The 27,398-nt window shown below is 32.5% G+C and overlaps 3 protein-coding genes across 3 annotated transcripts; 2 read left to right on the top strand and 1 right to left on the bottom strand.

Moving 5' to 3' along the window:
- Nucleotides 1-4,746: 4,746 nt before the first annotated feature.
- On the top strand, nt 4,747-7,078 carry LOC120145184 (ankyrin repeat-containing protein At5g02620-like). Its single transcript, XM_039159075.1, has 4 exons — nt 4,747-4,860; nt 5,053-5,604; nt 5,686-6,098; nt 6,188-7,078. Exons 2-4 carry the CDS (start codon nt 5,262-5,264, stop codon nt 7,061-7,063), a joined length of 1,632 nt encoding a protein of 543 aa, XP_039015006.1. The 5' UTR covers nt 4,747-4,860; nt 5,053-5,261; the 3' UTR covers nt 7,064-7,078.
- A 6,211-nt stretch (nt 7,079-13,289) lies between these two features.
- Nucleotides 13,290-16,742, top strand: LOC120145105 (receptor-like protein kinase HERK 1). Its single transcript, XM_039159002.1, has one exon. The coding sequence runs from the start codon at nt 13,959-13,961 to the stop codon at nt 16,458-16,460; it is 2,502 nt and encodes an 833-aa protein (XP_039014933.1). The 5' UTR covers nt 13,290-13,958; the 3' UTR covers nt 16,461-16,742.
- A 3,642-nt stretch (nt 16,743-20,384) lies between these two features.
- LOC120145277 lies at nt 20,385-20,872 on the bottom strand. The gene has a single exon (XM_039159156.1). The coding sequence runs from the start codon at nt 20,832-20,834 to the stop codon at nt 20,394-20,396; it is 441 nt and encodes a 146-aa protein (XP_039015087.1). The 5' UTR covers nt 20,835-20,872; the 3' UTR covers nt 20,385-20,393.
- Between the last annotated feature and the right edge of the window lie 6,526 nt (nt 20,873-27,398).

Here is a 27,398-nt window from a genome sequence, read left to right as displayed (position 1 = left end):
AAAAAAATGAAAATTATACATTTTTAAAAATAAATATTTTGAAATGATCCCAAAACTTTGAAAACCTTCATTTCAACCCCAAACCCACACCGTCTGTCGCCCTTTACCCTCGACGAAGATCCACCCGACCTCACCTCCCCCCAACGACCAAAACCCCTATGAAATCGTGAGCGATCGACGTTTTATACCGTGCAAACCCTAGGATGAAAATCACGATCCCAGACGATTCTGATAGCCAATCGGAGGCAACTACAAAGGCGTATGACTAGGAGGATGACAGGGACTACATCGGAGGCGATGGTCGTGGCCGAAAAGGGTGACGACGGTGGGTTAAGGTTAGGATTTGGGGATTTTAAGGATTTTGGGGCTTTTTTATAATTTAAGAGAAATTAGTGTTTTTTTATAAATATAATAATATTTTAATTTTTTAAAAAATAAATTTCAAAATCACCAGATTGTGACACGTGTTACTTAACAAAAGAAATCAAAACCGTTGAATGCCCGAGCACCTAAAATGATAACGTTTGTAACGTTATGTACTAGGATGAGTCAAAAAAATACTTTAGGCACCTATTCCTGAAAAACGGTGTAGTTTGAGCACTTAATTTGATATTAAGCCTTTTTTCACCCGATACTTATGAGTTTAAAGTAAAAAAAATCTTAAATAAATTTTTAAGTTTTAAAATTAATTTTTAATCGAAATAAATCTTTAAATTATTGTATATAATTATTGTATTTTTAATTAGAAAAACTTTTTTACCAATAAAATATTAATGAAAATAAAATCATACAATCAAACAATTTAAAATTTAAAATTTTCAGCCAAACATCTCAAAAAATAAATTAAAAAAATACAAACAAATACTACTAATGTCAATTGATAGTATTATATAGGCCCATCAACGTTAAGATAATAAAAGAATATTATGATAATTGATTTTATCACATTTTAAGTGAGACATATTTGGAGTAATTGTGAGTATATATTACCATAAAAATCAACATAATAATATAAAACAAAAATATATCAATAAGATAATCAAACCGTCGTTGATAAATATGACCCTGAAAAATAAAACATATTGTAATAACATACAAAAACATTTATAAATTTTATAACTTTACTTATTAATGTTATAACTCTTTATTAAAATATATAGGGTAAACTATGCATTTAATATATAAACTATCAGTTTTGGTTTATTTTAGTACCTAAAATGATATTTTTTTAAAGTCATACCTAACGTTTAGATTTTGTTTCGTTTTAGTACATTGCCATTAAAAACTTAAAGTGTGATTTGCACGTGACACCTTTTTATAGGTAAATTGCATCATTCATCACGCAACTATCTTCTCACTCCTATTTTGATTACAAAAGGTTAATTCTTTTAATTTAATTACTTAACTTTCAAATTGCACCTAGTTTAATCACTTTAACTTTCAAAAAAAATATTTTTAATTATATATTAATAAAATAATAATAAAAATACCATGCCACAAAAATTATTAATAAAATAAACCAGAATGATTAAAATAGGAGCAATTTGAAAGTTGAGTAGTTAAATTGAAAATTTTTAAACTTCAGTACCAAAATAGGAGTGAGAAGATAGTTGAGTAATGAATTGTTTTATTTACCCATAAAAAATGCAAACAAAAACTAAATGTTAGGTATGATTTTGAAAAAGTTAAAAGTTTAGGTACTAAAACTGACCAAAATTATTAGTTTAGGTATTAAACACGTAATTTACTCAAATATATAATAGAGATATTCATTTATTTAATTTTTTTTATCTAGAACTATTACCGATCATTTGTCCAATAATTATAACACTTCTGAAAATTACCGATCATGAGATTTTAAATTGAGAAAATAATTTCAGTGGTAAAAAATGCCTTATAATATACGATTTTAACCAATTTTTTTTGGATTTACAAAAATAACCAACAAATTCGCAACACAATTTCAAATTTGCAACACGAACTCCAATTTCGCAACACAGTTTCCAAATTCGCAACGTCAATTTGAAATTCGCAACGTCAATTTGAAATTCGCAACACATAATTAGAATTCGCAACTCGAATATGGAAATTTTCGCAACACTAATTTCATTTTCGCAACACGAACGCTAATTACCTATATAGGTAAACACAACTATTCGCAACGCGAATTTCGTTTTTGCAACGCCGCAACTCGAATTCGTCAATTTCGCAACTCAATTACCGATATAGGTAAATACGGTAGAAAATCTGAATTCGACAATTTGAAAACTGAGTTGCGAATTTGGCAAATTCGTGTTACGAAATGTAAAATCTCGTCTCTTAAAGAAAAAATTAAAAGACATAACATGCACTAGAGTGGTTTTCAACCTGGGACATCCCATTTGCTAAGTCCACGTATGAATTACTCAGCTAAACCTACGCCTGTAAATGAATTGAACAAATACGAACGAGGGTATGTTCATGTTCGTTCGTTTAACTTTAACCAAACAAACGAACTGTCAAAATGATTTTTTCTTTAAGAGGCGAGATTTTACATTTCGCAACACGAATTTCCAAATTCGCAACTCAGTTTTCAAATTGGCGAATTCAGATTTTTTACCAGATTTTTTATACCGTGTTTACCTATATTGGTAATTGAGTTGCGAAATTGGCGAATTCGAGTTGCGAAAATGAAATTCACGTTGCGAAAACGAAATTCGCGTTGCGAAAACGAAATTCGCGTTGCGAATAGTTGTGTTTACCTATATCGGTAATTAGCGTTCGCGTTGCGAAAACTAAATTCGCTTTGTGAAAATTTCCATGTTCGAGTAGCGAATTTGAAATCGCGTTGCGAATTTGTTGGTTAATTTTACAAATAAAAAAATTGATTAAAATCGTATATTATACTACATTTTCGGTCACTAAAGTTATTTTCTCTTTTAAATTTTATAACATCTAGACGTTATTGAAGTAGTAAGCAGTTTAAGTCATACCCTTCTCGCCATCCCAATTGCTTATGTTTCAATCCCTTTGGTTTTCGGTCCATTGAAATATAAACAATTAAGGAGCTCAGCTAACCCATCCCTTTCCATTGGTCAGCAATATATTATTGCAATATATTATTGCAATATATTATTGCAATATTTATTATGAAAAAGAAAGATTATGTAAGTTTGCATATTGCAAGTCAATAACATTAATATTTTCTATGAACATTAATAATTTTCTCCAATCACTAAATAGTGTTTTGTTGATTAATTAAATTGCCTACCAAATAAATGTAAAAAAAGTAATTTAGGTGTGAGCCAAGTCAAAATCTTTGTGCTTATTATTTTGTATTTAAAGTTAAAATTTATTTAAAATATGAACATATATTTATGATTAAAATACATTTTTATATGTAACGTTGTTGAAAAGATCATTATTTTGACATGTATGCTATATATATATATATATTATTTTTTTTAAAAAAACCTTAATTTTTTTTTAAATAATCATAATATTCATAATCTCTAACCCTAAACTCCTGTTATTATTATCTTAGTGGGTGTCATCGATCAAACAACCACTGCACCAAACGAGTAAAATTTCCTCGTCCCAGATTCAAACGACGTGCACGTAGATTTAGCTATGTTATATCCCCTCCTGCGTTCACGCACGCAATTAAAGAAAGGCCAATGAGATTTAACCTCGATCATGTACGAATATTAGTATGATATTGGTGTGGCCGGCGAAGCTCCGACGTGGGGGCATATTATGGGTTTCGAAACTTTTAGGAATATAGGACAATGACAAGAACGATGGCTGGTCAGTGAATAGGCGGTAACAGGTGAGTGGCCACTCGATGATAGAGACGATAATTGAAGATGACCGACAATGTTGAGAGAATTTACTATTAAATCGGAAGTAATCCAAATTTAGTGAACCAAAAATCATTTATTATTAACAAACATAATAATTAACAGAGGAAACACTTGACATAAAGTATTTCATAATTTATTTAGTATCAGATTTAGAAAACAAATTTCTTTAAAAAATGATTTATCACCTCTAAATATTAAAATCACTTGTTCAACAAAAATTTCTTAATTTCTAATATTGGTCGTCTTGCACATCACTTAATTGTTTTGCCTATTTTCTTTGAGTTCCTTTATTACATTGGATGCTCGATCAGATTTATACATAGCGAAACTATTTTGTAGAGGCTTTTTTTATTCTTCAAGTATTTTTTAGAATACATCTTTTAAAATTAATTAAAATATTATATATACTAGATTTTATTATACTACGTTACTTCGTGATTAAAAAATATTTTATATAAAAATAAATGATAGTGGTTTAATGTTAGAGTAATATAATTAAAACAGAAAGAAACATTTAATATTATAATTAATAAAATAAAAAATTTAATGATATAAAAGAATCAATATTTAACGGTATCTAGAATAATTTTCACTAATATTGTCATAATTTGTATCTAATGTATCCGAGGGATGCATCAGTTATATATGAATGTATAAAATAAAAGCGCCATTATTACGTTCCCAGGAGGGATTTTTTTTTTAAGAAAACATATTACTTTGATCATCATTGTGATGATGACCACCTTTGCAAAAGTCTCTTCTTTTTATTGGTTAGATTATTCTGTTTCTAGTTTGTGGGATGGGTCTGGCTTTTAGATTCGAATAAAGGCCTAAACAATTTATTTTTCCTGTTCTCGCTTCTCTTCATAAAGAAAGGCTCAAAGGATTTTGCTTATCTTTCTTGAAGCATCCTGATTAGAAACAGAGGAACTCAATTCAAAACGGCTAGCTACTTATATGCGTGCTCTGGTTTTTTTATGGATTAGAGCAAAAGTAGCTCTATATTTTTAAAACTCAGGTAATTATTGTTATCACTGTTTTGTGCTCCTTCCTTTTCTTCATCCTGTATAATGCGATTTTATGGGTTTTTCTCCTTTTCAAAAATGGAGTTCAAGTTTTGGTTGTTGTTTTTTTTTGCTTCTGGGTTTTCATTGAATGAAATATTGGTTGGTGTTTTAAGAAACCTGAAGGTTGATTCTGTTGAAAACAGGCATAAAATTGGATGCAAGAGACTAAAGAAATAGGCATTGGAGGAAGGAATCAATCTATCCTAAGTGATTAGCTAGTTTTGATGATTTTTTATGAAAAAATGCAAATTTTGATCTGGGTTTTTGCTGGAAGATGAAGAAAAGAAGGATCTTGGATTCATATTTGAAGTAGAAATTCATCGAAGGAGAAAAAAGTTGATTTTTTATTGAAATGGAAACACCATCAACCGAGCAGCCAAGTGTTCAAGCTCCTAGGAAAAAGATGACCAAACAGTTAACCGGAAAACGAGATGATACGGCCTTACATTCTGCAGCAAGAGCTGGAAATCTTGCAGTGGCGAAAGAAATCCTAACAGGTACCGGAGAGGATGCATTGAAGGAGCTGATAGCTAAACAAAACCAATCAGGTGAAACCGCCCTTTATGTCGCGGCGGAGTACAGTTATGTCGATTTGGTTAAGGAGATGATTAATTATTATGATCTTGTTAATGCTGGGATCAAAGCGAGAAATGGGTTTGATGCACTCCACATTGCTGCTAAACAAGGGGATTTAGGTATGTTCCCAACACATGACTTGTCTGTTCTTTAACTAAGAAAGTTGTTTTTGGCGGTGAAGAGTGTGGCCCTTGTTGCAGATATATTGAAAGTGCTACTAGCAGTCCATCCGGAATTGGCTATGACGGTCGATTTATCGAACACCACGGCTTTGCACACGGCTGCGACGCAAGGGCATATCGATATTGTGAAGTTCTTGTTGGAGGCAGGTAGTAGCCTGGCTACAATAGCAAGGAGTAATGGTAAAACACCTTTACATTCTGCAGCAAGGAATGGGCATTTGGATGTTGTGAAGGCACTTTTGGCTAGTGAACCTGGGATTGCTCAAAGGACCGATAAGAAAGGGCAGACCGCGCTTCACATGGCGGTGAAGGGGCAGAATCTCGCGGTGGTGGAGGAATTGATTCGGGTGAATCCATTGTTGATGATAAGCATGATCGACACAAAGGGAAACACATGCTTGCACATAGCTACCAGGAAGGGAAGAACTCAGGTAAATCAGTTTAAACTTTATTTAGGTAGTCGAATAAAATGACCAGGGCAAGATCAAGTAAGCTGATATACTCGTTTTTCTTTGTGCAGATTATTAAGTTGCTACTTGGATACAAAGAAACCGACACAACAGCTGTTAATAGAAGTGGGGAAACCGCTTTTGACACCGCAGAGAAAACCGGGCACCTGCAGATTGCATCCATGCTGCAACAACATGGGATTCAAAGTGCTCGATCCATCAAACCGGCAGCACCAAATCCGGCCCGGGAGTTAAAACAAACCGTGAGTGACATAAAGCATGAAGTGCATTATCAACTAGAACACACCCTCCAAACCCGAAAAGAAGTCCGTGGCATAGCCAAAAGACTCAACAAAATGCATTATGGTCTTAACAATGCAATAAACTCCACCACCGTCGTCGCTGTCCTAATCGCTACTGTTGCTTTCGCTGCCATATTCACGGTCCCTGGTCAATATATAGATGACCCACACGACATCCGGCCTGGTCACTCACTCGGGGAAGCAAATATAGCACCAAAGCCTGCTTTTATCATATTCTTCATCTTTGATTCCATTGCCCTCTTCATTTCTCTAGCGGTTGTGGTGGTTCAAACCTCAGTTGTAGTGATTGAGAGCAAGGCAAAGAAGCAGATGATGGCCATTATCAACAAGTTAATGTGGTTGGCATGTGCACTTGTTTCAGTTGCATTCTTGGCATTGTCATTTGTTGTAGTTGGCAAAGAGGAGAGGGGGCTTGCAATTGGAGTGACAATTATAGGAACTAGCATAATGGCCACTACTTTAGGCACCATGTGTTATTGGGTGATTAGGCATCGGATCGAGGCTTCGAAAATGAGAAGTATACGAAGATCGTCACAGGCGAGCCGGTCACGATCCTGGACCATGTCTATGATGTCGGATTCTGAGATTCTAAACAACGAATTTAAGAAAATGTACGCAATTTAATAGCATTCATGCCTGATCCTTTTTGTTTTTCAAAATATTCGTAGTTTTTTTTCTTCTTCTTTCATTCTTGGTATTCATGAATGAGGAATGATGGAAGCTATGGTAGAATATAATTCTAATTTCTTAGTCACCTGCATAAATGAAGAAAGCAAAATACTACGCATTTTATAAGCATTTTGCAACGAATGGGAAGAATCTGATAACATGGAGGCAGTGCACAGCCATATCAAACCTGATTTTTGTCTTTGAGAAGTGTTCCTTGTTTAGCAGCAGTAGAAGTTGATAAAGAAGATGAGAAAATTTAGCACTACTGTGATGCAAATGAACCAAAGGGGTTGTTTTAAAGACGTTGATTGTAACATTTGGTTCGTGACAGCAATATGTAGTTCACTCAACTGATTTTGACGGAAATTCGTAACTATTGATTTATGTTTCTTGGTCGGTCTTTAATGATAGATTATGTCCTTTGTTCCTCGCGATATGTTTCCCGAAAGGGAAAGAGGAAGAAGAAGTTCTAAAAAAAGAAGAAATCCCTTTTCAGTCTTATATCATTTTATAAAAGATCATTAGTGCTGGTGTTACGTTTAGTATCATAATGATTATTCATAAGTAAATCTGTAAATGAATCAAACGAACACGAATGAGTATATATTCATGTTTGTTCGTTTAACTTTAACTGAATAAACGAACAAACAATAATACTTACACGAACATAATTTCTTGTTTGTGTTAGTCCATTAAAGAATATAGTTTGTATCGTGTTCATTCATGTTTGCTCGTTAAAATGATAAACGAATGCAAACAAACATAAAATAAATTTATTCTAAATCAAACAAAAATGCTAATTCAATAAAACAAATGAACATAAACAAACGAATTATCATATGTAAATAAACATAAACGAACGGATTACCGAATGTTAACGAACATAAACGAACAAACGAACCCTTAGTTCGTATTCGTTCATTTAATAAAACAAACAAAAATTCTTATTCATGTTTGTTGGTTTATTAAGTAAATGAGCATAAACGAACTTCTAGTTGAACGGTTCATTTACAGTCCTATTCGTAAGTTGATAGGGTATATGAATATAATCACATAACAATAGATTTTATTCTGATAGATCACACATGGTCGTATGCCTATCAGAGATCATGACATAAATCTATGGATCTAATCAAAATATATAAATTTTTAGAGAGGATTCGATTAGCGGATTTTTTTTTCTAAAAATATTAATAGGTAACAATATGAAAACGAACATAAATGTATAAAGGAAATCCAATAGAGATATAATAGAAGGCATTTTCCAGTTATTGAAAAGGAACAAAGAAACATAGCAAAGATCTAGAACCTGACGTTCCAGTGGAAGATCATATAGAGAATGTGGACAAATTTGATGTTTGAAAAATAAAAATGAAATTATGGGAAGTATTGGTTGATTGAAGACATGGGTGGCCCATTCAAAATGAAGAGTTCAAAACAATAAGGATTAATTTTGAAATTTTGACAACTCAGACGAATATCAACACATAATTCAAGTCATTCACTTAATCCAAGTCATGGGAGTATTTAGGTTATTTTAATCAATCCAATCATATAGAGTACTTTCGGTATAGTAGTCTTCAAGTGTTACTCAGAAATCAGAAATAATTTTTTTTAGGTCATTTGCCTTTTTAGAGGTTAGAAACTGTCTGTCAGAAATTTTTCAACAAATAAGGAAATAACAAGTAAATCGTTAGTCCTATTAGACCAAATTTTAATTCTTAAGTTAATACCATCATTAGAGACAATATGCGTATTTATTAAACCTTAAGGTTAATTTACTTATTTCTTAACCAATTATTTACGGTATTAAAATTCTTAACATGAGAAATCAGAGTTTATTGTTCAGAGGTTGACTTCACTCAACTTAAAGATTTATATTGGTCCTCTAGTTCCTTATACGGGCCATTCAAGTCTTAATCAATTTACTAACATTAGACCAAAATCAGAGTAGATTTATAATAATAAACCATAACCCATATCCAACTCGTATTTATTCATGCATTAACCAATTACCAACATGTACCATAAAATATGCATATGATAGGAAAGTATTACCTCGATTTTTATGCCACGTCGGTCAGACATTTAACACCACTTAATCATTCTTGAACTTGAATTTGATGTCTCATAGTATCTAAGATATATAGCAAAAAGAATTACGTCAGAAACGGAGCTTAAACGCGAAAATAGGATCGAGTCGGAAGATAAAACGTTGAAAAATAACTTACCATATTCAAATTTGGCGAAACAAACCCCAAAAACAAACTCAAGACGTTGAAAAACATCATGATAAATGGTCTCGAAAAAATGTCAATGCATGTTCAACGACCGATCAACGATCAACGGCTTAGCTCAATGGTTCAGACCGATCCAATTGATTTAGATCAGTTCAATTGGTTCAGACCGGTCCGACCAATTTAGCAAATTCTTTAGGCGGTGAATAAAGCCAACACGGGTGGGTCGCGTGCAATGGTCTACGGTGGTCAGACGACCACTAATTTTTCCAGAATTCAATTTTAGGGTATTTTGGTCACTTACAAGGCTCAATGCAGGACGGTGAACGGCGGAGAGCTCGATATCGACTCTTCATAAACTTGTTCTTTTTCACCCCTCCACACGACGACGACAACGATGACAAAATGAACATTGGTGGATTCAGGATGACACAAAGATTCCAACGGTCCCGAAGGTGTCAAAAATTGAGCTTCGATCGACGATAAAACATCGTTTAAAGTTTATTAGCTAAAAGTTTCCAAAAAAACGAGAGAGAAAAAGGGATTTTCACTTTCTAGAAATGGAAAGTTTCAGTCTTTGGGGGTTTTAAACCATGCCATTTAAAAATTGGTGAAATTACACCTTGAGTCCTTTAGGTTTATTGTTTTTTAAATTTGAATTTGAATAAATTAAAAATTCACTTTGGTCCCTAAATTTAACTAAAATTTTAATTTAATATCCAAAATAAATTTAAGAAAAAATTAGCCCCTAAATTGGGTCGTTACACCAAAGGTTAATGGACTAATAAGGTAAATAACTAATTGAGAATTTTGTAAGATGGTTTTATGTTGTTTTGATGACTTAACTGTGGATTCATCTTTCTTTTTCAATTCCTCTTTTTCTTCTCCATAACATTGATCTTCTTTCTCTTATCGCTTTTGAGCCTACACCTTAATGTTAGCCTTGTTGTGAGATTCTTAAGTTCCTCGAGGTAAAAAACTTTTTTAAAAATACATGAGCTTTCTTTTTAGTAGCATTTTGCTCATATTTGGAGATACGAGTTCAAGAATGTTTATGACATGTTTAAACTTAATAGATGTTGATTTCTAGAGCTTGTAGACGTTGATTTATTCATCTTTAATCTTTGTTTGATCATTTAGAGTAATTAGAAATTACTTTTGGTTATATTTGATTAGTGATGGAGCAAAGAGAACCATATAGACCCAGAGGCAATGAGAAGCTTGGAGTGAAGTGATTCAAGGCTTCCATTAGTGATTTTTGTACAAGGTAATGGATGTCTAATCCCTTGTAGTATCATGACTATCATAAAAAAGATAACTTGAGGAAAAAATATGACTTGAAAGCATGTTTTTTAATGTTATGCATAATTGTGGCTTGAAATGCTTGATTAGTGTTTAACATAGGATATTTGGGCACTAAATGATCCTATAGACCCTTTGAACTTTAGAAATAACGTTTGACCTCAATAGTAGCTTGTAGAGGGGTTTTTGTGGATGATATTCGACCCTTAGAATTCATTTTCTAGTCTTTGGTATCAATAATGTTAATGTGGTATTGATATCATTTGAATGAGTGTAGAAATCTAAACAAAAAGGGCATTGAGTATCGATATTATTCATTATAATATAAATATTGTTCATAGGGTATTGATACCAAGGATTTGGTATCAATACTGACGATATTTATTAAAACTGAGTTTGTATCAATACTCAATACTCAATATGAATATCAATATCTATAATGGTGGTATTGATATTGACCTTGTTGTATCAGTACATAATTATTTTCTTAATAAGCTACATTTGTTATATGTACTTAAGGTAAGTATTGATACTAAGAAGGATGAGATAAATCATGTATATACTCGTTATTGTTAACTCTTACGAATAACTGAAATACCCCAAAAGAGGTAAATTGATCTTTTAAATTTATGGTGGATGAAACTAAAATACCCTAAGAGTGGTTCAATTTTTATCAACTAAAGTCTACATCCACTACCTTAGCATGCACACTAAGGATTTCTTAAATCCACTAGATATACTTAACTTTAAGGGCAAGGTGTAACCTTACAAACCTCTTCAAGGTTTATACCCAAAAACCTTGAATACACACTCCCAAAGAGTAAATACAAATAAAGCAAACAAATGAGAAAACTTCATAAGACAAATATGTTTGCACAATTTAAACACTCACCCAATTGACACTTGAGCAAAATAAACAATGTAGCTCACAAGTGTGTTTACAATAAAGAATTTGACAAATTAATAACAAAATAATACTTTGAAGCTGGTAGGTTGATTCAATATGGTTCTTGTTGACTTTGGAATGTTGTGACCTTCAATTTATACATTCTCCATCAACTTTAGTCGTTTGGAGCCGTTGAGGATCACTATAGCCATTAACTACAACAAAAAATAACATTTAATGCACAAAGGACCGATCCTTTTGTGAAAGGGATCAATTTTTTTCAAATAATTTGACCATTGCAAGAAATGGATCGATCCATTAGGGGAAATGATCGATACTTTTGGTAAATGGATTGTTTTTTTTTCCTCGAGGAATCGATCAATTGGTGAAGGGATCGATCTAAAACTTATTGGAATTTAAGGGATCGATCCTTTAAGCCAAAAATCCTTGGAAACTCGACTTTAAAGCGCAAAAACGGTCGAGTAAGTTTTTGAAAAGGTTCGACTAAGTTGAAAAACATTTGAAACATATTTTTCAAGTTAATTTGAACTTTGAATTATTTTTTTATAAATTTTTAACAAATTCAAATAAGTCCAAAATATTTTATAATTTATTGTTATATCAAAACATTTATTCAACAATTATTCATTGCTTATTTTACTAGCATGTTTACGCTTATGAATTTCATAATATATATATTATATTATTATTTAGCTTGTGAAGCTGAATGTTCAAATATTTTTATTTGTAGATTAATGGACTTTAACAGTTTGTGGAACACCATTTTCGCAAGATCTTCAACATCTGTTTTAGGGTATACTATATGAATACTATAACATACACATGTATACATAGAATTTTTACATGTAATTGATCTGTAAACCCTATTTATATTTTAAATTTTATTTTGAGAAATATTTGTAAACAAAGCTCCGATTTATAAATAGGTTTCACATGTTCCTATAAATTTTATGGTTGATCTTATATTCGATCTTATTTTCGGTTTCATATTTCGATTAAGAGAAATATTGTTTAAAATATTAGTCGCTTTGATGGTCTAATATAACATAACAAACTGAATTTAGGATGTTACATAGTATTTCTTTCTTTTGCTCGATATGCTTATAGCTCCTTAGGTTTTCACTTCTATTTTTCTTTTTATTGTTGGGTGATATAGTTGTTATTTTTCTAAGAATTTATTCTTGAATGAATTCTTCGAGCCTCACCATACCAATTATTACTAAGATAAATTACGCGTTTAATACCTAAATTATTAGTTTTGATCTATTTTAATACCTAAACTTTTAATTTTTTAAAATCATATTTAAAGTTTAGCATTTATTTCATTTTAGTACATTAGTTCAAAATTTAACGTTAAATTTTGAAAAAAAAAATTAAAAGTTCAAGTATTAAAATGAATCAAAACTGATAATTTAGATACGAAATATGTTAAGTTTTTAACATTTGAGTAGTAATATGAAACAAAAACTAAGCGTTAGACATGATTTTAAAAATTTGAGTATTAAAACAAATCAAAATTGTAGTTTAGATAGTAGACGTACAATTTACCTTTATTATTATACGAATAGAAGAAAAAAATCCAAAGAAAAACACTTTGATTCATGCACTTGAAAAATGTCACCTACGACAATTTATTTCATTTCATATCTTTTCAATTTCAGTTCCAACTTTTAATTCTCATCTCCTTTATCCTTGAATTTGACGTCAATCCATTAAAAGACTTAAAGAGGAAAGCTATTTCCTTTTCCCAGTCACCGTTGAGAAACCCCCACTAGCAGTATGGAGAGTAAACAATCTTTATGTTACTTTAGTTTCAATAAACTCTTCTACCCACCCCCATTAAAACCCACACTAAAAAGCTCTCTCCTTAAATTTCCAAACTTTAAATATTCCCTTATCTCTTCTCTGCCATTGTTTTGGTTCTACTCGTTTTACATCCAAAGGCTGATTTACCATTCCAGAAATTTACATTTGAACAGTCTTTTTGTGCGTGTTATTATTATTACTTGTGCTGCTTATTTATATCTTTCTTTCACCACCATTAGACTATTTGTTTCCTGTTTATTTAAGAACATGAACAAAAATGGGAAAAGAAAACATAAAAACTAGGAGCGTATCAAGGAAACTCTGCAAAAATCCGAAATAGCTGCGTAAAAGATTTCATCTGTATGCCAGGGGGCTCCTCTCATCTTCTCTGAACTTCAAAGGTTCCATCTTTCATTTCTTTGATTCAGTTCCTTTGCTATTTTATTGTCTTCCCTTATTAAGATCTCTTGGTTGTTTTTTTATCTGTATTATTGTTTGCTATTTATCAGTTGTTTATCTAAGAACCCAGGATTTTGGTGCCTGTTAAGCACAAATAAGATTCAAACTTTGGCGTTCTGTTACTTGATAGGATTTTGCGATGATGGGTTGTAAGATGTTTGAATTGCTTTTCTGGGTTTCATCAGTCCTATGTTTTGCATGCTCTGCTAGAGGGTTTAAACCTGCAGACAACTACCTTATTGATTGTGGATCACCTAATAATAACACAATAGGTGGTCGAGTTTTCATGGCTGATGAGTTTGCCTCTAAATTCCTTTCTGCACCACAAGGTGTTGTTGGAAACACTTCAAAATCGATTACCTCTTCCGCTGTTTCACGGCTCTATGAAACAGCAAGAATCTTTACCGGTGTATCTGAGTACACTTTTTCTATCAGCCAAGGAGGAAGACATTGGATTCGCCTTTATTTCTATCCATTTGTTTATGCTAGTTATGATTTGAGGTTGGCTAGGTTCGACGTATCCACTGAAAACCATGTCCTTCTCAGCAGTCTCAGTGTTGGAGCACCTCTTGTCAAAGAATTCTCTGTTAATGTAACCACCAACAGCCTCACAATCACATTCACTCCTTCAGAGAATTCATTTGCTTTTATAAATGCTTTAGAAGTTGTTTCGGCCCCTGATCGGCTCATTCTGGACGATGCTCGTACCGTTAAACCGTCGATGGGGTTCCAAGGCTTGATGTGGCAGGCACTAGAGACGGTTGCTAGGGTGAATATGGGAGGACCGATGGTCTCCTTCGACAACGATACACTTTCTCGGACATGGGTGCCTGATCAGAGTTTTCTTATTGAAAAGAATCTTGCCTCAAGTGTATCGAATATTAGATCTGTTAAGTATGTTGATGGTGGATCAACACCAGAGATTGCTCCAGCTTCTGTTTATGGTACCTGCACCAAGATGAACTCCTTAGGCGATCCTAATAGCAACTTCAATGTGACCTGGGAATTCAATGTGGATCCGGGATTTCATTACCTTGTTAGGTTTCATTTTTGTGATATTGTCAGCTATTCTCTTAATCAGCTGTATTTCAATGTTTTCATTGACTCCTCTATGGTTGTTCGGGACCTTGATCTCAGTACTTACTTGGTTAATGTTTTGGCTGCTGCATATTATATGGATTATGTTACAGATTCAGCCGTAACGAATAAGCTTCGAGTAAGCATCGGTCCATCGGATTTACATGATGTTTACCCTGATGCTATACTAAATGGGCTTGAAATCATGAAATTGAACAATTCATATGGCAGCCTTACAGGCTCGGGAACTGCGAGTACTTCTCGTTCAAGTTCAAAGAAGAAAGTTGGCGCTATAGTCAGTGTTAGTGTTGGGGTGGCTTTTGGAGTGCTGTTGGCAGGAGTTTTGTTTATGTTCTGGAGACAAAGAAGACAACTGGCATGCAGGAGGGAATCGAAGACATGGGTTCCTTTTTCAACTAATGGAGGAACTTCACACACCATGGGGAGCAAATACTCCAAAGGAACGACTGCCAGTCTCAATTCGAATACAGGGTATCACATTCCTTTCCTAGCTGTTCAAGAAGCCACCAAAAACTTTGATGAAAGTTGGGTTATTGGGATCGGAGGTTTTGGTAAGGTGTACAAGGGAGAGCTGAATGATGGTACAAAAGTAGCTGTTAAAAGGGGAAATCCCCGGTCCCAACAAGGACTTGCCGAATTCCAGACTGAAATTGAGATGCTATCCCAGTTCCGCCACCGCCATTTGGTGTCTTTGATCGGTTATTGTGATGAAAAGAATGAGATGATATTGATTTATGAATATATGGAGAATGGGACACTCAAGAGTCATCTGTATGGCTCAGGCTATCCAAGTTTAAGTTGGAAACAAAGGCTTGAAATATGCATTGGAGCAGCTAGAGGACTCCATTACCTTCATACAGGCTATGCTAAAGCAGTTATTCACCGTGATGTGAAGTCTGCGAACATTTTACTTGACGAGAATCTCATGGCCAAAGTTGCTGATTTCGGGCTGTCAAAGACGGGTCCTGAAATTGATCAATCTCATGTCAGTACAGCTGTGAAGGGAAGCTTCGGGTACTTGGATCCAGAATATTTCAGAAGGCAACAACTGACGGAGAAATCCGATGTGTATTCGTTTGGAGTGGTTTTGTTTGAAGTTCTTTGTGCTAGGCCAGTGATAGACCCAACTCTCCAAAGGGAAATGGTAAATCTAGCTGAATGGGCAATGAAATGGCAGAAAAGAGGACAGTTGGTGCAAATAATTGACCCTAATCTCAAAGGAAACATCAAGCCTGATTCCCTTAGGAAGTTTGGAGAAACTGCTGAGAAATGCTTAGCTGATTTTGGAGTGGACAGGCCCTCCATGGGGGATGTCTTATGGAACCTGGAGTATGCTCTTCAACTTCAGGAGGCTGTCGTTCAAGGCGATCCCGAAGACAACAGTATGAACATGATCGGCGATCTTTCTCCGCAAATTAACGATTTCAGTCAGCTTGATCCCACTGTTTCGTCTGCTCGGTTTGAACTGTCAAGTGTAGATGACCTCTCAGGTGCTTCAATGAGTAAAGTGTTCTCGCAACTGGTGAAGTCCGAAGGCAGGTGAATATATGATATATAAAACAAATGATTATATGGTTTTCGCTGATCCACCAATGCTTGCAACATCCTAGTAGATAAACTAAATTTTCTTTACTTTGTTTCGAAAGGTCGAATGTTCGAGTTCCTTTGTTTTTTCATGTATTATGCTGGTTTCTTTGGTTAGTCATCCGACAAGCCAGGTTGAAGCTTTGTTCTAAAATGAACTTGCATAAAGAGTTGTGACCACTTTCATGTACAGAAATGCAAATTGGCCAATCAGTGAGTGAATCACTGAGTCACTGCTTTATTTGTTTATGAATCTCTTTCACCCTTGAATTTCTAAATTCAAAGAAATTACATTATTAGAACAAAATGAAGTTTGGTATAGTCATACCTTGAGAATAAGATTATACATCAGTGTTTAATTCATCACCCATTAGAGAACAGGATGCAGTAGCAGAAACAGCAACAAATGATGAACGCACATGCACCAAATTGCCATACTTTTTCGGGATCTAGACTCGGGCGGACGCAATTTTTTAATTAATTTAGGATAAATACAAGGTAGTATCTAATCAAAGATTCAACTATTTGTCAACGAACGTCTGTACCTCTGGTACTCGAATCCGAAACCTTAAGAGATTTAGTTGTTTGGTTCGTGCTCAGAGACAAAAATATAATTTTCTGTTAGTGGGTCCGATATCTAAAATTTCAAAGAGTACAAGTTTGTGAAATTTTAAGAAAATGAAAACAAAATATCAATAGAAATATAAAATGTATAATAATTTAAAAATTTTAATTAGAATGACTGCCCTATATCCGGTACAGTCTTGGGAGTAGAGCAGGCTGGTCATGATGAAAGCCCACTTGAAATGATTCAACAAGCTGCTGCAGTAGTTTCAAAGCTTCTCACAGCCAAATTTTATACTACTCCAAGTAAGTGTTACTCTTCAGAACATTGCATAGTTTCCATTCTTTCTGCAGTTCATTAAATTTTCATCTTTAAAAAGTTTCTCTTCAGAACATCATACCTCACACATTTTACCTACAATCCCATTATTATCATCACAAGAAATTGCAATTATGTCAACTTCATCATAACGGGGCCACAAAAAACAGGCTAGCACTTGATAATCCATGTAGAATTTCTTGATAATTGATAACTACGTAGTTTATTATGCATTGTAAATACGTATTCAAAAAGCATCTATATTCGATATGTATATATTAAGATTTTTTTTAAATTTTTAATATATTTAAAAATTATAATCCTTAATTTATGTTTGAATGTATATTAAACGCAAATATCAATTTTAAAGTTAAAAATTAAAAACCATTATAAGTTAAGCTAATTGATTATAATAACATCCCATGTTTATAAATCATTAGTATATAATAAAGAAGGATGGAGAAAGATATAAAATCCAGAGTCGATTAATGCAAAGTAAACTTGCATTGTAAGTTACATACCATCTTTTGGACATTTTTACACTAAATACATTAGGGTTTTTTTTCATGATTGGTGATAGTATGATGGATACTCAAAACCTCTTTTTTCATCTTTTCCTTTGGATTACTTCTTCCTCTCATAATCACAACGGGTGCTGACCCTTTCAATACATGGAAGAGTCAAAAGAAAGCATACTGGGAAAGTATTCAACCCCCCCCCCCCGCCCCCCTTTATTTGATAAAAAAATGCTCATCTTCTCCTAATTTGAAAAATGACTATTTATCCAGTGAAGTGTAATAAAAATTAATTGATTTTCTAATACAGAAAAGTATTATTTTATATATAGATTATGTAAAATTTATATTGTTTATTTATTTTAATATTAATCCTAAAATCCAAAGCTTTAAACCTAAAAAATTTCAATTATAAACTCTAAGATCTAAATTATAAACCATAAACCTCAATCCTTAAACTATAAACCCTAAAAAACTTTAAACTTTAATATATATATATATATATATTTAATGATATTTGTCCTAGTTAGAATTTAAGATTTAGAGTCTAAATTTAAAATTTAGGGATTCAAATTCTAGAATTTAGGATTAAAATAGGTAAACTATGTAAAACAATAATTTTTACACAATCTCATTATTAAATAATAAATTTATTTATTAATAATAAAATATTTTAATTTTTAGCATTTTTTATTCCATAACTTTTAATTAAGATGATAAAATATAATTAATTATTTTTAATCATTTTTAAATTAATTATATATAATATGGGGAAACATGTTTCCACCAAAAAATGTATAATTATCTCATTATTTATTTTATTTGAAAGTAGCATAATAAAGATTTTATATTATTATTTATATATTTTTATAACTGAGTTTCAACGAAGTAAATATTTTAAATTATTTAATTTATATGTAAACCTAACCGATCAGAAGAGTCACATTCTTAGCTCAAATACAACTAAGGCGGTCGTCTACCGGTCAGTTTGATATTGCTTTTGAAAAATGATTTTTTAAAAGTGCTGTATCAAAGAACTTTTAAGAGTATTGCTCAAAAGCACAATTTTAAAATTTAGATGTTTGGAATTATTATTAAAAGGTAAGTTTGAAAAGATAAAATGTCAATTATAGATATTATGTTGTAAATTAAAAATATAACATTTAAATTATATTTATACTTATATATGAATTATATCAATTTAAACTATAACAAAATATAAAAAATATAATTATAATAAAAATATATTATTTATAACTCACTATTAATATTTTAATATATAAATAATAAATTTTATTTATTTTTAAATAATTAAAATAAATTATTTTTTAAGGACGTTTGTATTAAATTATTAAAATAAAATGTAAAAACATAGTTAACTGGAGTCCATGCATTAATAAGGATAAACATATAAATTTGCTTCTAAACGCAAAGCTGAAATAAAAAGGCTAAAAATTATAGCTTTTGTGGTTGGTTTGAAACTACCATTTTTATTGTATTTGTTTTTTTCAATTTTTATCTGTTTGACATTAGTTTTACGATTAAAACAAACCTTTAAACAACATTACAAAATGGGACCTAAATTAGAAGAGCTTACCAAATCTCAAGGGTAAATATGTTTTACCCAAAAACATATATTATTTAACACATAATCAATAGATAATTTGTTTTTCTTATAATCAATATATAAATTTGTAACATGTATCATGAAATTATGTACTGATTCATTTACTAGTAATTGTGATTTTCTTTGACTTTAGACTAAAGTCTTCTAGTGTCCATGCCCACCCAGGCCAGGCTCATATTTTCTTGATTTTGTTGTTATATGAATTCGAACCCCATCAAAGTTAATTAACTAATAAATAAGAACCCCATTTTTATAAGTTGAATTATATTAATATTCAGTTATTTTATCCTGTAGACTTTGCTTCTTATCATATCCTTATTTATGATAAAGAATGTTGTAGCAGCCCTTGAATCTTAATTCCCAAGTGTGTCAACCAAGTATGGCACACCTTATCATCGTCCAGAATCAGTGATTCTAAAATAATTTCCTGCGGCCAAATACAATATTTGAATTTGAAGTTGAATATTAATATCAGATATAAATAGTATTAATAAGAACAAGATCATTGTATTGATTGCTGATGGTTCACTCCTAATTTAGAAGAAAAATTATAGTCGATGATTGATCGGAAATTGACTAGTTATTGGTGGTGAAATTGCATACGGTTGAACTCCAACTAAATATTAACTTTAAATTAAAATCAGTTGTCGAAAATGCTTTCTGCGCTTTAGCCATTAACATATCATGGTATCACCGATTACCAAAATCCATTAACAAAGAACAAAAATAATATATAATGGAAGAACAAAGAAAAGGCATGAAATAAATAAAAAAATTTAATGCTATTAGAAAGTTATTTAAAAACTGAAAAAGGAAGCTCTAGAAAGCTGAAATTAACATGTAGAAAAGAAAAGGAAAATGATATGTTCAATGTCCATGATGATCAGCCACATCAACCTTGGAAGTGCAGGCCAACAGCCTCCGGAACATGGCCAAGAGGGCGGCACAATACACCTCTTTGGCCCTTGTTAGAGCCCCACACTTCTTCTTGGCAACACTTTTGGATTTGTTTTTCCTTCTACGGCTCATATCCTTCTTATCAACTGATCTGCCAAAACATTTTGTTTTCTCAGTCTCGGCCTGATTGCTCCTGTGAAACGTGTAGCTCCTCAGGTATATTTGCCTGCACGAGATGCTATCAACGACCGTGGGGTGTGGACGGCCGCCATTGCTGCGCCGGTCGGAGCTCAGTGACCGTACGAACTCGGCATCGGATTCCGGCCACTTATAGAGGTTCACGTAGGTTGGCCTCACTGGGAGGGGGAACCTTGTGTCATTGATACAGTTTGAGATACAGGTTTTAGCCATGGGGCTTCAGGTTTATAGAGAATGCCTGCTTCTAAATGAAAGATAATGGAGATATATTGAGAGAAAGAAAAAGAAATATAGAGAGAATAGGGAGAAACTTCCCTATAAGAGGGGTTTATAGTTATAAAAACACTTTGTCACTTTGGGTTCATGTATTTATTAATAAACAAAGAAAGATTGGTTTATCATTTTTTTATATAAAATAGAGAACATTAAAGAAAATATGTTTGGTTGTAATATTAGAAAAATAATTTCTAAAAAAATAAATAAATGAAAGTGTAAAAATATAAAAAATATGTTTTCAGTATTTTTATTAAAATTATTTTGAAAATTTGAAAAATAAGGAAACATGATATCCTAATTTTTAACTTGACTTACCCAAGTTTAAATCATTATAACAATAATTTTTTTATTTAATGATATTTGAAACCCTCAAATTTTTATAAAAAAAAAACAATATGGTCCCTAAATTCTTTTACACTCAAAGTAGTCCTTAAATTAATTTTTTTTGATAATTTAAGTTTGTAGCTTTTTATATTTAATGTATTGAATATCTTAATAATTTTGTATATTATATATTATTAATCTAAATAAATTTTTTAATTATTTAAATTAAATAAGTCCTCAAACTTTTTAATAATCAATTAAGTCCATCTACCACATCATCGTCCATCGAGTATTACCACAACAATATCTTGAACTGTCCCATCAAAATTGTAGATTGCAATGTACGTTTATGAACTATCATGTAAGCGTCGCGGCTGTCAACATTTGATTCCTCTATTTAAAGGGTTAAATTAAATTTTTCTAAGTTTAAGAATCATATTTGGTGCAAAGAAACATTCACAGACTACACTAATTATTTTTTCCCAAAAGTTTGAGAGTCTCAACCAACACTAAACATATTTTTTTATTTTAATGACATTTTTTGTGCTATTGCTTATAATAATTTTTTTTTAAATTTAATTGATGTCCAATATGCATTAACATTATATTTTTTATTATAAGTTAAAATAAATTTTATGTTATGGAATTTCTTATCAATTTTATTGTTTTATACTTACATAATTCACATGTTAAATTTATGTAATAGTTTTTTTATTTTAAAGAAATTAGATACAACATACATTTTTATTATTTTAGTTTTGAATTAAAGTTTTTATTTATATTAACCAAACATGTTTTTTAATTTTCAAAAAGTTGAAAATGAAAAACTATTTTCTGAAAACAGAAACAAAAAAAATAGAAAATATTTTCTAGAACCAAACAGACCCTAATATTTTTTTTAGCAATCTTTATCTCATTTATTTTTTTTATATTGGTCATCAAATATAAAATATGAAAGTGTTAAATTTCTATAAATATCTTTTGAAAATTATTAAATTTTCCCCTACAAAATCACGAAGATAATATATCGTTCAAAATCATCCTTAGCCGAGAGCATTCTCTATAGTCTACACCGCTCAATATTTGACATGACCTTTGAATCAAATTTGATAGTCGACAATCATATATATATATATATAGTCTATCAGTCTACTAACATGCATTAGTTAAAGGATTATCATAAAAGTCCATCAAACAAGATTATGGGGAGACTTTCTCTCTGTTAGCTATGAAATCAACATTATTCTTATCTCTTGCATCATCCTTTTATTCTTTCTTCTTACAGAGAATCATCGACTAACGACTTTTTTTGCACTAACTGCAGTTTTCATCCCAAATCAAAAGTGGAGAATCGCCAACTGTCACCACAACTCATTTATTTTATCAACCTAAAGAAAATGGTTATATATTGTAATAAAAATTATATTAACTAAATTAAAATAATCATTCTAGATCTATTTTTAGTATAATGATTTTAATAACATGGAAAGGAAATAAGGGGTATAGTGGCAAATGATAGTATACAGATGAATTATAGGTGGATACCATTAAGATAATGTTATCGTTAAACGTTGAAATACATTCATAATTGTTTCTTTGATTAGGCTATTGACTCTTGAGAACCGGCAGATGCGATTTGGGAAAGTTGTAGTGAAAAGAGATTGAATTGAGGGAGGTGCCTTTGGGCAAAGTTAATTATCCTTTAATATCAGGCACATCAATGGTAAAAGGCTGGATCAGATTCCAGTAACAGGCATAACACAAATAAAAGATACTATATTCTAATAACAAAATGATATAGGCCTGAATCAGATTCGAATTACACATCCAAAAATAGTATGTTATTCAACAAATCATTCAAGGATTACTTTCCTTAACATATCAAAGACGAGGACATGAAAGAAATTCATTCAAGATTCAAGAACTAAAGAACTATTCCATACCATTTTAACAATCAGTACCGATGCACGTAAATGCCTATTGATACTTATATAAGGTATCAATTACCAATTTGAGGTTTGATCTTTTAAAAAATAAATTTAACTAAAATGTATTGGTACTTAATATTTGATATTGATACTTGTACTTTAGTATTTATACCCAATTCAGGTACTGACCAGTTCAAGTTTGATATTTCTAAAATTCAAAATCAAATCAATAGTATCGATATCCTTTCAGCACATAAAACTTACAAATATAAAAATTTTGCAGAATTTGATAAGTTCTCAACACAAACTCATATATCAAGCACCAAAACATAATCAAAACTTCAATGAACAAGTTATGTATGCTACGGACTATATGCACTCCAATTTTCATGACAAATGATGCGTAAAATCAAGAATTAGCATGATAGGCAGATTTTCAAGAAAATTAATCATTTAGTTACACTTTAAACTTAACATTTAACCAATACTCATTGTATTAATGAACTAAAAGTATCATGCTCTCATACAACTTCACAGATTCAATAAGAATCATTGAGTAACGTTGTAACAATCTAAAAATTTCAAGTCAACATTTGAGAGTTGGCCATAGTTAGTAGATGATAATTTAAAGTATCTTTAGCTTGTTAATGAAGGTTTGGGCCTAATTGGGTTTTTGGGGGGGGGGGTAGAATTGAATCCAATTGATGATGCTAAGGGGGTAACTACAAATGTGGGAGGAAATGCGTAGGACTAACGATGTAACTTTTCCTTGGGGAAAACAAATCAGATTTGGCCTGATTTTAATTGCTATGGGTGGGCTTTGGGGCATAATATATCAAAAGTGTAATCTCAGGCAAATGACTGAGATAACGTGTTCGGGAAAAAAATCCTCAAATAATCCACTCAAGCAATTATTTTCTAGACTAAAGTGTTTTGAACAGTAATTTAGAGAAGACTCTAAGATTACCTCGCGTCTTCACTCAATTCCCCTTTTTATTTTAGAGAAAATCGCCTCAGTGACCAAAAAAAAGTTATAATATACGATTTTAACCAACTTTTTTTGGATTTGCCAAAATGACCAACAAAATCGCAACGCGAAATAAAAATCGCAACGCGATCCCCAGAATCGCAAATCAGTTTCCAAAATCGCAACGCGATTCTTGAAAATCGCAATGCGATAGTACAAATTCGCATTGCGATTTTCCAAAATCGCAACGCGAATATGAAAATCGCAACGCGAACACATAAATCGCAACGCGTATCCGTAAATCGCAACGCGTATCCGTAAATCGCAACGCATATGGGTAAATCGCAATGCGTATCCGTATATCGCAACGCGTATCCGTAAATCGCAACGAGAATCTGTAAATCGCAACGATAATCCGTAAATCACAACGAGAATCTGTAAATCGCAACGATAATCCGTAAATCGCAACGAGAATCTGTAAATCACAACACTGAAATTTTGGGTATATAACACTGAAATCATAAACTAAATCCCTAAATCGCAACTCATTCCATCTCCATCTATCACTCTCTCCGGCGACATCCGTTCCTATATCCAACGACATCCTTCCCAATCCGGCAACAGGTTTTAGTTTCGCACTCGTCTGTTTAGTAAATTAATTTACAACCATGAAATCATCTAATGTTGATCATGTTTGGATAGATTTGTGTTTTGGAGGGTCATGGGATAATGTTCATGGTGTTTTACAATATATGCCTTTACCCATGAATCTTCAACTAAAATTGTCTTTACAAAAGTTAACTTATGAAACTCTAATGCTACGTGTTTCAAATAAATTGAATTTAGAGCCCCTAAGTGGATTTAGGCTATCTTATCAGAGAAATGGTAAAGTTTATTTGTTAACCGACAATGAAGATGTTGAACGATTCATTGCTTACATTAGTGTTTCACAAGATGATGTTACATTGTATGTTGTTGAACCTAGAAGTAGTATTGTTGGGTCAGTAGCGGGTAGTAATCAACTAAGTTTTTCTCAAAACCCACAACCTTTCTCTAATCCAAATCCCAATCAACTTTCAGCACCAAATTCCGGTTTTCGTATTGACCAGTTAGACGATGATGAGCCAACAGAAAAAATTGTGAGTACTAGTCAGTATTCGAAATTTGGTCTTGGTCAATATCCGGACTTTGATATTGGTCAATACACGGATTTTGATGATGTTTCAGAAGAAGAAACAGACCATGTGTGTAATGATTTTCATATTGGTCAATACCCGAATTTTGATGATGAAACACCCGTTGCCGAGGAAGATGTTGTTGATGATAATGAGGAGGAAGTTACGACTGTGAATGAACATGTTGAACATCCATTCTGTAATTCATATAATCCTGAAGAAGAAAAAGAAGAAGAAAAAGTCCCCGAAGAAAAGAAAATGCCACGGGAGTATAACTGGAATATGCCAGAATTACTTCAGTTACCGGAAGAAGAGTTGGCAAAGAAAGCAGTTGATTGTTACACAAAAGTTATTCGTGTCAAGAAAGATGATTGTTTTGATACAAAGGAAGACTTGAAGATAGCTTTGTATACGAAATGTGTGGAAGATGGCTATCAACTAAAAGTTAACAAATCAAGCAAAGATCGTTTCGAAACAAGGTGTATGATTGACAAAAACTGTACGTGGCGTATGATTGCAAAGAGAATAAAAGATTGCAAAATGTTTCAAGTTAGGACTTTTATTGATAAACATACATGTTCAAGAACCCAAGTTTTTCCTCACCATAGACAGGCAAACAAAAAGGTGTTGGGTGGTTTTCTGGCTGAGTTAATGTTTTTGAATGGCAGGGTATATCGGGGACATGAAATTATGACTGACATGAATGCTCGGTTCAAGATTAGTATATCATATTCTCAAGCTTGGAGAGCCAAATGTTATGCCTTGGAATTGTTGAGGGGGTCGCCAGAAGCATCGTTTGCCCAACTGCCGGCTTATTGTCACAATTTAAAGCTGAAAAATCCTGGGTCGGTAACTCATATCAAAACAGATAGAGATGGACGCTTTGAGTTGCTGTTTATCGCCATTGGTGCTACGGTTAGTAAATCAATATAATTTTGTTGACTCATTTTTGTTAGTTACATGCATTTCACATTTAAATGATTATATTTCTTGTGTATATTATTTTGTAGATTCGTTCGTTTATTACTTGCATGCGCCCAGTTATTATAGTTGACGGAGCACATTTGAAAGGTCGATACCTTGGAGTAAACTTATTAGCAGTAGCCATGGATGCTAACAATGGGATATTGCCAATAGCTTACGGGGTTGGCAAATCTGAAACCTCTGATTCATGGACATGGTTTATGGGGCATCTTAGGGATTGCATAGGTCCTATTAGCAATCTGACAATCATATCCTATAGGGCAAACTCAATTGACAACGCTGTTAGAAGGTGTTTCCCAGATGCTTTTCATGGACTTTGTGGTGTTCATTTGTATAGAAATCTAAAATCAAGGTCTGCTGGTATAAAAAAGCACAAATGGACATACTGGAAGGCTGTAAAAGCTTATCGGGAAGTGGATTTCAATAAGCATATAAATTGTTTAAGACGTGTTTTGCCTCAGTGTGCTCAAACACTAGAAGATGTCGGGTTTGAAAGATGGTCAAGAGTACATCAACTTGGAGCAAGATATGGTTTCATGACGTCTAATAGTGCAGAATCAATCAACGCTCTAAGTCGTCATTCCCGGAAATTACCCATTACTATGTTAATGGAGTTTTTTCGAGCCTCTATTCAACAGTGGTACTACAAGAAAAGAAACCATGCAGGTATTATTTCTTTGAATTCGTAACTTATCATATTTATATATTTTACTAAGTATTGTTTATTTAAATTTACAGGAACATTGGAACATCGTGTTACACCATGGACTGAAAAAAAGATAACGAAACGTGTTGTGAAGTCAACGTCATGGAGAGTTGAACCATGTTCAAACACTTTGTTTCAAGTACTGGATAATAACTTAAATGGGCTAGTCGATCTAAATGCAAAGACGTGTAGTTGTATGAAATGGCAAACATCTGGTTATCCGTGTGGCCATGTTATAAAAGTTGCTCTTCATTTAAACCAAGATGATTCAAGCGCATACGCTATGGATTGCTACACTACAGAAGTTTATCGACAGACTTATGCCGAGATTGTCTACCCTATTCCACATCCTTCTGAGTGGGACATACCAGATGACTTACAAACAGTTTTGCCACCAGCCATGGACAGAAGGCTACC

The sequence above is a fragment of the Hibiscus syriacus genome, unplaced genomic scaffold (assembly GCF_006381635.1).
Source record: "Hibiscus syriacus cultivar Baekdansim isolate YM2019G1 unplaced genomic scaffold, ASM638163v2 tig00110893_pilon, whole genome shotgun sequence".
Taxonomy (NCBI): Eukaryota; Viridiplantae; Streptophyta; class Magnoliopsida; order Malvales; family Malvaceae; genus Hibiscus; species Hibiscus syriacus.
Note: the sequence above shows the minus strand (reverse complement) of the source record. Positions and strands in the feature narration are given on the sequence as shown.

Coding starts and splice junctions, on each gene's coding strand:
- LOC120145184 (XM_039159075.1), top strand. CDS start 5,262: ATGGAAACACCATCAACCGAGCAGCCAAGTGTTCAAGCTCCTAGGAAA. Junction 5,605..5,685: donor TGCTAAACAAGGGGATTTAG/GTATGTTCCCAA, acceptor CCCTTGTTGCAG/ATATATTGAAAGTGCTACTA. Junction 6,099..6,187: donor CCAGGAAGGGAAGAACTCAG/GTAAATCAGTTT, acceptor TTCTTTGTGCAG/ATTATTAAGTTGCTACTTGG.
- LOC120145105 (XM_039159002.1), top strand. CDS start 13,959: ATGATGGGTTGTAAGATGTTTGAATTGCTTTTCTGGGTTTCATCAGTC.
- LOC120145277 (XM_039159156.1), bottom strand. CDS start 20,834: ATGGCTAAAACCTGTATCTCAAACTGTATCAATGACACAAGGTTCCCC.